At 37.3% G+C, this 13,583-nt stretch overlaps 1 protein-coding gene across 2 annotated transcripts; it reads right to left on the reverse strand.

Moving 5' to 3' along the window:
* Positions 1 to 1,080: 1,080 nt before the first annotated feature.
* LOC124157035 lies at positions 1,081 to 13,583 on the reverse strand. Of its 2 annotated transcripts, XR_006864523.1 has the most exons (6): positions 13,505 to 13,583; positions 13,227 to 13,327; positions 13,052 to 13,142; positions 12,807 to 12,869; positions 7,644 to 7,950; positions 1,081 to 6,350 (listed from the first exon to the last, which is right to left on the reverse strand). XR_006864523.1 is itself a non-coding variant. In XM_046531501.1 (5 exons), the coding sequence occupies exons 1-5, from the start codon at positions 13,565 to 13,567 to the stop codon at positions 7,771 to 7,773; spliced, it is 498 nt and encodes a 165-aa protein (XP_046387457.1). In that variant the 5' UTR covers positions 13,568 to 13,583; the 3' UTR covers positions 1,081 to 7,770. The 2 variants fall into 2 exon arrangements, 1 of the variants encoding a protein (XP_046387457.1); XM_046531501.1 differs by having other exon boundaries at positions 1,081 to 7,950.

Genomic DNA, 13,583 nt, shown 5'->3' on the forward strand with positions numbered 1-13,583 from the left:
AAAACATTAAACCTCTCCTTTCCACGAGGAAAAATTGTACATAAGCTCAGGGAATGAAAATGTCAGCAATAAACTCGTGCTGAGAGTATGAATGCTAGCTGCTTGTTTCTGTTAATTTCCAGGCTCATATTTTGATTGCTTTTCTGAAATCTACAACTAAGATTTTGCTGTGAATTACCTAAGAAATAAAAAGTATAAATGAAAAATTCTCATATAATAATCTCCCTTTAGAGTCCCTCAAAAATTATTTATTCTCATTTGAATGAGTTGCAGTCTGATATCTCCCCATATCACCTGGACGTTTCTGTGTGTGCCTTCGTCCTTTGTGATGATTGAAACATGTTTTTGTGATGACTACCTTGTTTCATATTTTGGCTGCTTTCTCTCCTCTGTCATTCCAAGTACAAATTCTCCTATTTCGTTTCCATCCCTCCCTTCCCCGACTGAGGCGTTCCACTCACCATTACCACTAGATTTTTCTTACCCGGGGTAGCTCGAATTATTTCCCTGTAATTGCTAGTGGGCATGTAAACTTGAACCACCACAAGGTTGGTGGTGGGTCACACCTCAATTTCCATCATCAGAATCCTACAGCTTACCTGATCTATACCTACTACACGCCTACTAAAGCTACCCCTTGCCAACCTCACACCCACCTACGACACCTACCTTTAGGGGCGGATCCTACAATTCCATCCGAGGCTTGTTTTATCAATCTCCATGTTTTTAGGGAAGAGAAGGTTGGTAGGATTTCCCACTTCCATTCCAAAAGTTTATTTACGATACACCATCACATCAACTACCTTTTGTCTGGCTCCTACCCTTCAGCTTATCTGTCATGGGTAGCTCTACTGGGAATAATTGCGAATTAATCCCGAAAGTGCAGCACTAAGGGTCATTGGATTGCTCAATCCTTTCTACCACGACAAGGTAGTACCCCAAGGGAAAGACTAGGAGAACTTATGTGGATGACAAATGTGCTAATATATATATCAGTTGGAATTTGAAAAGTTGTGAAAAGTTGAATTTGGAGGAATTTTTCCTAAATGTATCAATTTCAAAGACGAATAATTTACACACTCATTTTTAAATGTGTCCAGATTACACACATTTATTTCAATCTCTATCCTGGCATTAGCCAATTGCTCACTACATTTCAAGCATTTAACAAATAACACATTAATTCAGTTACATGTATTAGCATCTAACAAGATGTTGTTACATACTGTCAGTAAATGAATTTTCCACAAAATCACAAGTAACAGAACCACAAAGACCGAGTATCTTATTCACCTTCTCACCTCCAGTCACACTAAATTATCACCCATGCATAAAAAATGATAAAAATGGCTTTAACTGGGGGAAGAAATGCAAATTAATTATACATCAACTTAAGGGTGGCACGTCAATTTCTGAAAATCTTTTGGGCAAAGGGAACTTTAGAGGAGTCGGAGAATTTTGTGAGGAGTCGAAATGATGGCAATTAAGGTACTACGAAAATGAATCTTTAAATGCAAATAAAGTATGTACTGACTGGCAACAGGGGAAAAATATTAACACTATGATAAGAATGTGGAAGATATCAAAAATTTAAAGTTTTTGTAAAATAATAACCTCATCTTTCGAAAAGAACGCAGATAATAGTGCAAGAGGGATTAATACGAAGGATTTGAACCATGAAAAAACTCACTCCATTCAAAAGGATATGATGGCAAAAAAGTACAATGACAAACTCAAAAAATTATGCACATGCCACAGTGTGGAAACTGCGGATGTAATGAGGCACTCAGGAAAACATAGGCAACGACATGTCAACACACTAAACCCTAGGCCATAATGAACATTGAGAAAAAAATGAGCTGCAGCTGGAATAATGATTCAAGATGGCATATGAGAAGACTTTGTGATTACCATAAAATATATAATAAGGAGATAACATTCAAGGTTACCGTAGATGTCAATCAGACAAAAACTTTACATGACAATTACACACGTTAAAATGTCTCCTGTGTAAATACATACAATACGCTTTACATATTAATGAAGAACAAATTATTTTGAGATCAAAAATTCTCATAGATGACCTAAACCATATTATTCTTTTAAGGTTAAAGGATATGATCATCAATTGTATTCGCAGATAAAAGAGCAAATTCTTTCCATAAAAACATGACTAGAAAATACAAACCCACCACTGGACTGAACCATAAAAAATCAACTTCATACAAATCACCAACATTCCAAATGGACTTTGATTGGCCAAGGTGGTTGTTTCAAGGCATGTTGGAATTTCGACCAGTGCTCCCAACATAAAAGTAGCATTAGTACAAAGCACTACATACAGTTACTTTCATTCAATTAACTAGTAAATCACAAAATATGGTCGGACCTTACAATAAAAGGCATCTAATGTCAAATATTTGGCTACCATAATTCCTGAGAGTTAGTGCTCACTATTGCATATTTGAATGAAAATATCAACCATTTATTATTCTGCAGTAGTGCCAAGTATGCATTTATTACATAAACTTCTTATATTTTGCAGAATTTTCAAAAATTTTATACAAAAATCAAAAAAATTACCATCCACTCTAAGACATGATAGAATGCTCAAGTATCGCTTTTGACCAGCGAATTATGGAATCCTGAATACATTACTGATATTGGAATGCCACTTCAATTCCTTCGGAAAATGCAGACCATTTGCTAGTAAAGCTTACTCAAACCCATTTTCATCAAATTCAAATGGATTTACCAATCAATCCACAGTTCAAGAAAATAGCATCAAAACAAACATGATACATTGCAAAATAAAATGCAAAAACTGAACGCCAAAGGCAAACAAGACATGATATTTTCACAGCGTACTATGCAATTTTTGGCATTATCCTGGGTGCTTGAGCTGATTGTTTCGTTGCTAAGGATTAGCCACAGCTAAAATTAGATAGTGGCGGATTTAGTGGGAGGTGTCATGACCACACCCAAATTTTATCCATTTTTTGAATTCTTATTACATAGTTCACTAGTTTTTGTCTCTTCGTAAAGGAGTAAAGGGGGTGTATAAGCAAGTGCACGGCAAGCAAATGTGACAGAACTTTGGGTTCCACAACTTAGTGCTTGGGAACTGACAGACAAGCGAGTCTTCACCTACCCTTGAATAGCAGGGATAGCCAACACATTTATGATATACGAGGGCCGTTTTCTTTTCAAGCTCCAATAGGCCATGAACAGATGATGAAATGGCTGATTAAAAATTATTTCATCTTCATTTCAGCGTGAATTTGGGAGTCTCTCGGCACTATGCCAACATTTCACGGTGGGTGATCGAAAATGTCCCATTGATATTGCTCAAGGAGCAGTTGGGCTGCATCAGTGCTATGATGGTGAGCGTTGTCATGGTTCGTAAAACTTCTGGTAATCAGTATGCCTCTTCATCTGTTTTGAATGGGAATGGGTGTTCTGTTTCACATCCCTAGCCACAGTGCATTAAAAAAATCTTCCTTATTGACATAAAGGTCAAAACATATGAATGCTGAAGCCATTGGGCGAGATTTCTGGTTGTCGCTCCAAAGTGCACACTTGGCGGGAGAATCAATTGAGGCAGTGTAGGTAATGAGATTGTCACTAACCTTAAACTAACAACTTACAGTCATAAATGACTTGAACGCGTGGTACGGATGACACACAGTTGCCCTATCCACGCAGTAATTGCCTGTCGCTTGTGTGGTATTTTTGCTGAGCAATCATAGGTTGAAAAAAACAGCCCCAGTAAAATGGAATAGCAGGGTCGCACCAGGAATGTATGCCCCTGCCCCCAAAATTTTTCTCAGTTTCTCTTATCAAATACGAATGTAAACAAGTATACAGAATGGAATATAGGAATGACACAGCAAAAGTGAGAGTTACTGTAATAAAACACGAATGTTCAACACTTTCTTTCTTTTCGGTGAAATAATTGCATCTTTTGCTAATAAGGCTGCATGTGCAATCTTCAATACATGCGATACCATGACATGCATGAGTGGAACAACAACAATGTTGCTCCTTGTCCACCTTGCTGGAGGCTGCTCACCGAGTCGCACAGTGTCGCCCTCAGTGCCACATCACCCTCCTGTGTTGTGTGTAGTGAATGTGTGGTATGTGTCTTGAGGAGTAGAGGGAGAGTGGTGCATACAGACTGTGCTTCCTGCAGCTGTTTGCTATGTGCTTCTACAAAAGTAAGCTAGTATTTTTTAAGATCCATCTCTATCGGTTGGTAGTAGTTAGCTGTCATTGAGAAGGGATTATGCTGTTTTGTTGACGCTTAAGGGTTGAGGATGCATATCCTTTCTTCGTTATGCCTCCACCAATGCAGTGCAGATGAGCATTGAGTAGCTTTGAACTTTGTGTTCTTTCATATAAATCCCTAAATTCTTGGTGTCAAGAATGTGGGCAAGAGCAAAGTCACAAAATATGCAAAACACAACACTTCTTCAGGAAACCATCACACCAGCAAAAAGTCTAAAATTTATGTAGAGTAAATATAAATTATTCAAAAGAATTCAATTACCCCAGAATTTCCTTAATTTCCAGATTTATCGTGGAGAACACAAAAACAAAGCATATACAGTAAATCATTAAAGAAAATAGAATTTATGAAGTGTATGGTAGGAGGTTCTGCGAATGAAAAATTAAAATAAGGTGTTACTTAGCTCAGGTAAGGCCACACCTCGAATATGCCGCAAGCATTAGGGACTCAGTACTGAAAGACTTAATCACAGAAATTAATGATACGCTTAGAAAGTTACGCACTCAGTTTAAAACTATTATGAGCGATCACAGAGCATTTCAAAGCATATCGAGCAATTATTCTGTAAGCTACTAGATACATGGAAGCTGCATACCCGACTTAATGTCTTTTAATGTCCTTTTTTTATTCAGTACAACCACTTGAACATAGATACCTCATTTTAGCAGAAGAGGAAGAAATGCAATATCATGATAAAGAACAAATAAATGCCAATTCTCATGAAAAGACATCGCTGGAACACATTAAAGAGTACCATAACAGCATCCCCTGTTGACATAACCAGTAAGTAGGCCAATAAGTACTCGTCAATATCTAACTTTACCGCAGTAAGAAGCATGCCTCATTCTCACTCCATCTCTACCTTCCCTCCTCTCTTTTCTCTTCCCGCTTACACTGCAATCTTCAACTCTCCCCTTTTGTATGCTTACCACCCACGCATCTCCCTCCCAGGAAGTTGCTCCCACTAATCCCCAGATATGCAATCATGAGAGGGGCTGAAGTGATCCGAAATAATCCTGCTTCCCCTGAATGTATTGACGCAGCAAACCCTTACAACTGGATCCCACTTCCTGCACCAATTTTAAGGGTTCGCTACGTCAATACCATCAGGGGAAGCAGGATTATTTCGGAATCAAACCCCAAATTCTTCACAATAGATTTATTGCCATGCTCAAACACTACTACAGCCAACTACACACTAATTGTTGCCACACCATTCGAGGAGGGCTTCCACCTAGTCACTTTCTGTCCACTTCTGCTCTTTCCCATGGTTGCACCTCTGGGGAGTAGAGTGAGTGACAGTGACCTCTGGAGTGGGAGTTGCGTAGGTGGCAAGCATGCGAAAGGCAAGAGTTGGAGATTGCAGTGTAAGCAGGGAGGAGGAGAAAGTGGAGGGAAGGTGGAGATGGAGAGGGAATGGGGCATGCTATCTCACACTGCTGATATTCACAAATCAAATTATTTGCTATTCCTCTCATACCCTACCCAAGATATTGGACAAGTTTTCAGCTAGCTCTAGTCAGATTTTCTCAGACTCTTATTGCTGCAGCTGATTTCTTGCACCCAATATTAAGGATTTTTACTTCTTTAGCTTAGGAATATAATTCCTTCCAAAATTCAACACCTCACAACGCTCCAGCAACTTTGTCCTTCGTTTATTCAGTAGAACCACCCGAAGAGGGATACCTCATTTCAGCGCAAGAGGAAGAACCACAATACATATCATGATAAAGAAGATTTCAACGCCAATTCTCATGAAAAGACGCAGCCAGAACACATTAAGGCTACTGCAATGGCATCCTCTGTCGACATAACTGGTTAGGAGGTCAATATGCCAAGTACGTATTTCTTAACCTCTACTATAATCACCAATTTTAAAAATTGATGAATGAGCCAATTTGGAGACATGTGCACTTATGGAGAACATCATTAGATAAAAAGCACATTCCTTGAAAATTTCATTTTTCATGGCAAGTTTGGGGATTGAAAATACTTCCTCTTACGACCACAGGGTTGTGCTATGAGATTCCAGAATTCAGTTTCCCTGACTTCAATTCAACACCTGTATGGGAAGTGACAAAAACATTCGGTTTACATGAATGTCCCTCGTAATACACACATACCAGAATTGGCTCCATAATTCCACTGGAACACAAACAGATATCAAGTATCAGGTAATAAACATGTGATGGTGAATGCTAAATGCACCATTTTATCTCACTTTCTTTCTTAAGATGAACCTGAGTTTGATTGGTAAATGAAGGGTGTGGTGGCTTGCAAGATGATAATATGCCCATGTAAGAAAAATTCAGCATGATGTCAAAACTGAGTTTTTCCCCAACCAGGCTAAGCTGGATAAATCTAGCTATCAATGTGAGGAGAAAACATTGTGATTCCACAGGTAGCAACCAATAGCAAGATGAGTTTCACAACATTTACTACACATTCACTCTATTACTTACACCCACTTGTTCCATAAGTGGGCAGTTCGTACCAATGCAAATCATCAGCACTCTTAATACTTAGCTATCACATATGCCAAATGCATCAATAATACTTGTCTTACTCCCTGTAATGCCTTGCCTTCAAAGGGACGTAAGCTGTAAGGGAGCCAAAATGCCATTCCACAATGTATATAATCCATAATCCATATGAAAGATGGTGAAGGCTATCATAACAGCTTACATATAGCCAACCAGAATGTGTTGTGATCACGACTGGTGTCAGAGCAATCTCTCACCAAATTGGAAGTGGGTGGTGGTCATATCAATTGACTCCAAGGTCCAAGTACTGAAAGTTATGGGACACGCTTGTCGTATGTAACATAAATAAATAAATAATATGTATTGGAGAGAAAGTCATGTCTAGGCACCATTGAGCTAATCATTTCATTTAATATTAATGAATTTAGTAGCTAGATGTCAACTAGCACCCAAGAATGACACCCACAACACTTGTCCCATATCACTCCATTTGGTTAAAAACATTGAAAATGAAGATAAAAATTTCTAGAGAGCATATAAGACATCCATTAAGAGTTGGGAAAAATAAAATAAATTTTGAAAAAAAAAAAACGCTACGCAAACTTCTTTGTCACGCAAAAAACACATCTAAAATACAAGTCTTGATTGCAAGACATGATTTTGGTACTCAGATTTTTTACTCTGTGGCTTCACTTTGCATTTTGTCTTACAGCTTACGTCTCCAACTATGCAAAACCAATTTTTTTCCGGCTAACATCTTATGGCTCTCGTAATATGGCTAACATCCCATCGTAGACTGGGCATAAGATGGACATCTAGCAAACATCCATTACGTGAATTGCACAAGATTAACATAAGATGACATTAAATACCTTACATACTCTCTTCCATCTTCACAAGCACATTTCCCCTTAAGTTTACTTCACTCTAGGGACTAGGAACACACATCTCTTTTCTTGATCATCACAGCAGTACAAACTGAAAACCATTCCAAATTTTTCAGAGCTTATAACCAATTTTCTTCCCAAAGCTAAATGAGTTTGGTGCCTTTGAGTATGGAGGAGGGGGGCCTTGCAGAGGATAGGCTGTGTTGATGCTGTGCCCACTTAAGCTCACATCTCCAGAGGAATGGGTCGGCAAAATGACTTCATGGAGGCTTTCGTCGTCGTCATCACAAGGCTGGAAAAATAAATACATTCAGGACTTGTAAGAAAATGTCCAAATTATCACCTAACTACAGAGGTCAAGCTCAAAAATATGCATGCATTCAAGAGTAATAACAAAGAGAACCAGTGTCTCACTCAAATTATTTATATAATGCAAAAAAACAAATTTATCGAAAATATAGAATTTAACGGGTCAAAACTAGGACACCTATAATGACCAATACATATTTACAGCAGAAAATATAGGAATCTTAGGAATAAACAGTTAACAGAAGGAAACTAAGGAGTGAAACATAATAAACAAGGAATACATATGCACTTGAAGCCAATCAAAGGACATGGAAGTAACAACAGTGTGTGAAGAAAATCTGATGATTGAATGAGCTATGCATGTATTGGAAGCAAAAAATGAGACTGAAAGTGAAGACAACCCAGCCGGCACAGCAGAAATTCTTTGCATAAATGGAAGAGAAAAAATGGAGAAAATATATCTGTAGAGAAATCACAGGGTAGGAATTTCCCTACCTTTTCTGTTCGCAGAGAGCCCACAAGATTACTTACGGCTCTAGCGCTAATAATGCAGTGAAATTATTTTTGAATTATATTCGGAGGACTCACACAGTTGGAGAGCTAATTAATATTTTTGTTCCAACATTAAATAAACAATTATAACATACTACTTAGCATTTTAAATTCTCGAAGTGGACCATTGTGCGGGAAAGGTTGTTATTGTGATGAGTACAAATGCTTCGATTTCAAGAATAACTTTATTCCCTAAGCCCTAACGATAAATTTGATTTCATGTTGACATTGGTGCAATTTTATAATAATTCATCTGCACGTAATTGGCACGTTTTAGGGGACGAGATGTCCTCAATACCCAACTTTGAGATGTTTCTCGTCTGCTAACCGAAAGCCATAAAAGAAGTCTATTGATTCATACAATCGATATGATTGAAATCGAAATGCTGCTCCAGTAACAACAGCAACAACGGTTAAGAAACAGTTGCAATCACGAATGTTTTGAAAGTTGTCTCTATTATTCCTCGTGCTGTATGAGTGAAAGCGGTTGAAAATGAAGTATCTTTTACCAACGGAGTAACGCAGTAGCCCCTGCCCTGTCTCACGCCCTGAAATTTACGCAGACGAGTATGTAAACAATTGGATCTGTATTTGAAGCATGGAGGAAGTTGTTTGAAGTATCATTAATTTCTCTTTTGTTCTCCATGTTGACTAGCATTTACTAGTGCAATGTTACTGGAATAACGTATAATATAACAGCATTTCTTTCCATGTTCGTTATTAATATTTGAATTATGCATTTTCAAATTATTTTCTAGTGGAATAACTTGCGAGTGGAACTCGTTGGTGTTGTTATATCCTAATAGTCCGGAATTTCTATCGTCCTTTGTCGTCTATGATGTTATTGAAGCGCTAAATTTACCTATCTAACGTCAAGATAAGTACCATATTAGTCATATTTTAATTGTAGTCACCTAAGTGTGTTTTAAATGTGAAATAAGTCGTATGTACATCCCAAGTGTTGTGAGGATATGACGAAAATCATCGTTTTGATAAGAGTATACTGTTACCTATTCCTCGACATTGGAGGTGAGTTTCATTATTTTCTCGTCATCACGTTTAACAGCTATACCATACTTCTTTGCAGAGATGCTGACAACAGGGGAACTGTGGGCCCTAAATGGAGCTTTCTGTGGGAAAGGCCTTGGGCGAATGAACGGGCAGATGTCTAAAAATTATTTCTAAATTACGGTGTAGATGTGCCTAAATAAAGATAATTTTTTAGAGACTTATGATTTTTTGGGTGTAAAAATGTGTGGAAACCTCATCCCGCTTAGAGTTAGCAATAAAGGTAGTAATAAGCGAGCATCGAGTATTAGTCGCCGTTAGTTCGTTGCATGGCCTCTACACGGCGCCCTACTCGCCGTTAGAGAAATGATTTCTCTTGTATTTAGGAAATCTTTCTCTTCGATTTCTCTAGTTTTTCTCTAACTTTTCTCCAAGATATACGTATATGATTTCTCTTAACGTATATGATTTCTCCGTTTTATACGGAAATTATACGTATATTTTGGTTCTATTTAAAACGTTGTGCCGGCTGGGAAATCTCATTCCTGCGCCTGTTGTCCGCATTAGAAGTTAATCAAAATGTAAAAGCAGTCTTAAATGTAACAGAAGTAAACAAAGTCGATTTCCTCTGCAATTTATGAATGCATCAATAGATTATAAATGAAATACCTATTCTGAATAAATCAATGAAAACTTATTGATGTTGACCCAATCACCTAATGTAAACAAAAAGCCACATATGTTTTCTTTATATAGGAATCCCTCTGGTGCCTCACTCCACAATGCCTAACTGGCATCTAAGGTGTTCACCAATTGGCTGACTTTTTAACAGCCACATGATCATTGCCATTGGTTCAACTATAAGAATCTAGACTGGCAACTTTTGGAGATTTTTCAGATTTTCTTTGGGAAAGAAGTGAGGCACATATGAGGGGTCCTACTCCTCCCCTCATTAAAAGGAGATAATTTTCAGCATTTTAGCCGTCTATTGCCTGATGCTCAAAGCTTGGTCTAGGGCGAGGAGTACCTGAGATGCTGTCCACTTGGTAGGAGTTGGTGACAACATCAACTTACTTGCAGAAGGATTAAGGCCACCTATCTTCCATCATGAATAGCTAGAGAAGTAGGTGATGGATCGAACAATGGGACAATATGGATCCCTCCATTTTTCCAACTCTATCACAATTGAAAATTTAAAAAAGTAGTTTACAAGACCACTTTAAACACTATGAATCCCTTACTAGTACCAGCAGAGTATCTACTGCACAATGTCAAAGATTTAGCAACTTCAAAGCTTAAAACTGCATCACACAACAAAGTTATGATGGCCAAGTCATCTCTAAATGGTGAAAGTGAATTTTCAACAGACCAACAAGAGGCATAAAAGGACAATGCCATTTGATGCATATTTTTGTTTACATGTAGTTTGATCATTAACCCTCATATGGATTTACCAATTTAGTTACATCGTTGGATTTACAGCGCCGCATTGGCACTGCATTTCATTTTGTTACTATCTTCCTAACTTGGCCTATTTTCAAACAGATATGTAATGCTAATGACAACTATTTTCTTTATTTCTTACCGTGTTTTAATAGATTTAACCCATTATTGCAGAAATAATAGCAAAAAATCTTGAACCCTGCATTCTTTTCCATTTTTTGTCTTAATAATCCATAGTTCTGTTCTGTTCCCTTTGTTAGTTATTTTCAAATGAAAGTTTTAATTTTGTGTGTGATGGTTGTTTTAAATATTTTTCTGATATGCACTGCTGGATGAACTCCGCTTTTTAATGTGTACATTGCCTTATTTTTTATACATGAGTACATCGATACAAAAAATTAGGACCAAATACAAGCCATATGTGTCTGTGTGATATATTCTGCTTCACTGCATCCAGCCACATGTTATATCTTTGTATTGTACAGAGGGGGCTGAGTTCTTAAATGCTAATGCTTGAAAAGCTGTAGGTGAAGTGAAAAGAGATTAGCGTTACCTACGTTTTTATGGGATTCTGACGATCAAAACAAATGTTACGAATATTCTGGGAGCTTATATCCAGCAATTTCATTATTTATTTTTATTTTATTCCCAAACCACTGAATAGACCTCAGCTCATAATGGCCATTTTACATCAGGATATTCAACTAATTTAACAATTAAATGAGTTCAAACAGCCATGCCCTCGATAGAGGACACCTACGCAGGTGGGACTTAACCCGCAACCTCTTGTTTGCCAGGTAAGGACTTAACCCCATCGCCACCGAGGTCGGAAAAATTCAAAAAATTAAAGTTAGATGGATTTTGAAACATAAAGAATGTGGGAAACCAGCGACACGCCTAAGAATCTGGTGCTGATTTGGAGGTGGGGCTAGGAGAGCTGGTAATTTTTGCCAGCAGCGGAGCCCATTCCCACACTGAGAACGTTTCCTTAGAGATGGAATGGTAAATGTGATGCAGAGGTGTGCAGCAGTACTTTGTAGAGGTAGTACCATAAGTGGATTGAGTGCATTTAGAGCCCCTTGCCCTACACATACTGGTAATTCATCATTGATAAATCCAAAACTTTTTATTGAGAATTGATACTTCGATGGTAATTAGGGTTATGAGTATTATGGTTATGAGTATTTAAGATAAATAATATTGGAATTTACAAAATAACAAGTGAGAATATTTCTTAGCACTATTATACTAGAGGGCTTATGAGTTCTTGTATCATATTTGTTATTTCTCCATGTTAACCATATAAATAACTTTCCATGTTTAATTCACAGACAAAGAATTGAACTAAATTAATTTATTCTATTGATATGTAAATGAGTATGTTGACCACATTACTTTCAGCACCAAGCTGAAACAATTTTCCGATGAATTTCATTAAGACACATGACTAATGCATCTGATAAACTGATGATGATGATCATAATATACTGTTTTAAAAAGTATATACTTTATAATATTTATTTTCATTGTACTGTATAGTACTGTACAGTAAAATCAAAATAACACAAGCACATAATAATCTTTTTTCAGGGGTAATAAGTGAAGTGAAATAAACAATTTTAACAAAACATGCCAGGTCATAGAAAATTTGAATGTAGGAGCAGTAGGGACTCCTTTACACTCTATGCGACAACATAAATTGGGCCACGCAAGACGCTAAGATGAAATCACTGAAAAAGCAATACTGCAATAATAGTGAATATTTCCTATCGACAAATTTTATGCCTTGTGAAGCCACTCATTGCGACAAAAAATATCTAAATCCTGAGAACTTACAATATATTGATGCATTTCCGCGGATGCCGAAGGTTCTGTGGGCAGTGGCACATAGTTAGTCACCTGAAAATGTTGACATTGAAGGAGTACATCATTCATTGAAGATAAAGATCAATCCTAATAAATAAAATAACGCTAACAAACTGACTCAAAAGTAATTTTTGCACATGCTATTCCACAATTCGCTACATCACTTACCCTAAAATAACGATACAAACATCTCAAGATCTATAAACAATACGTACCTGATGTACAATTATCTGAGGTCTCACAGCGTAACAGTACCGAAAGAACCAGCACGATGATAGCATTACGACTACAAGCAACACCCCAGCCCTAAAGTAAAAATAACAACATAAATTTCAGAAATAACAACTGGCATGAATCTGTCTCCTTTACCCTTAGCATTTACAAACTTACCAGAAGTACCAAAGACTGTATACGCTACTGCAGCATATATTATCCCCACAACAATACTGATCCGAGCTACAATAATTTCCCTTGCAGTAATAACTTGTGGCCTATTTAACATGAGAAGAATAAATGTGAATTAAGTTCCAAAATCTCCCAGCATTATTGAAAGAACAGTATTTATGACGTCATAAATTATCAAAAAAAGAGGAAAAGTCAGTACGTAGATCTACATAATGACACATTAAGCCTAAATTTTTAATGCTTTTGTGGCTTGTCATACTTACAGAACCGCAAAAAGATAAAATAACAATAACTGTCAAAATTTTCTCACATACGTTGCGCGCCATCTTACCGGCTGCTGCT

Source organism: Ischnura elegans, chromosome 4 (assembly GCF_921293095.1).
Source record: "Ischnura elegans chromosome 4, ioIscEleg1.1, whole genome shotgun sequence".
In the NCBI taxonomy this organism is placed as follows: domain Eukaryota; kingdom Metazoa; phylum Arthropoda; class Insecta; order Odonata; family Coenagrionidae; genus Ischnura; species Ischnura elegans.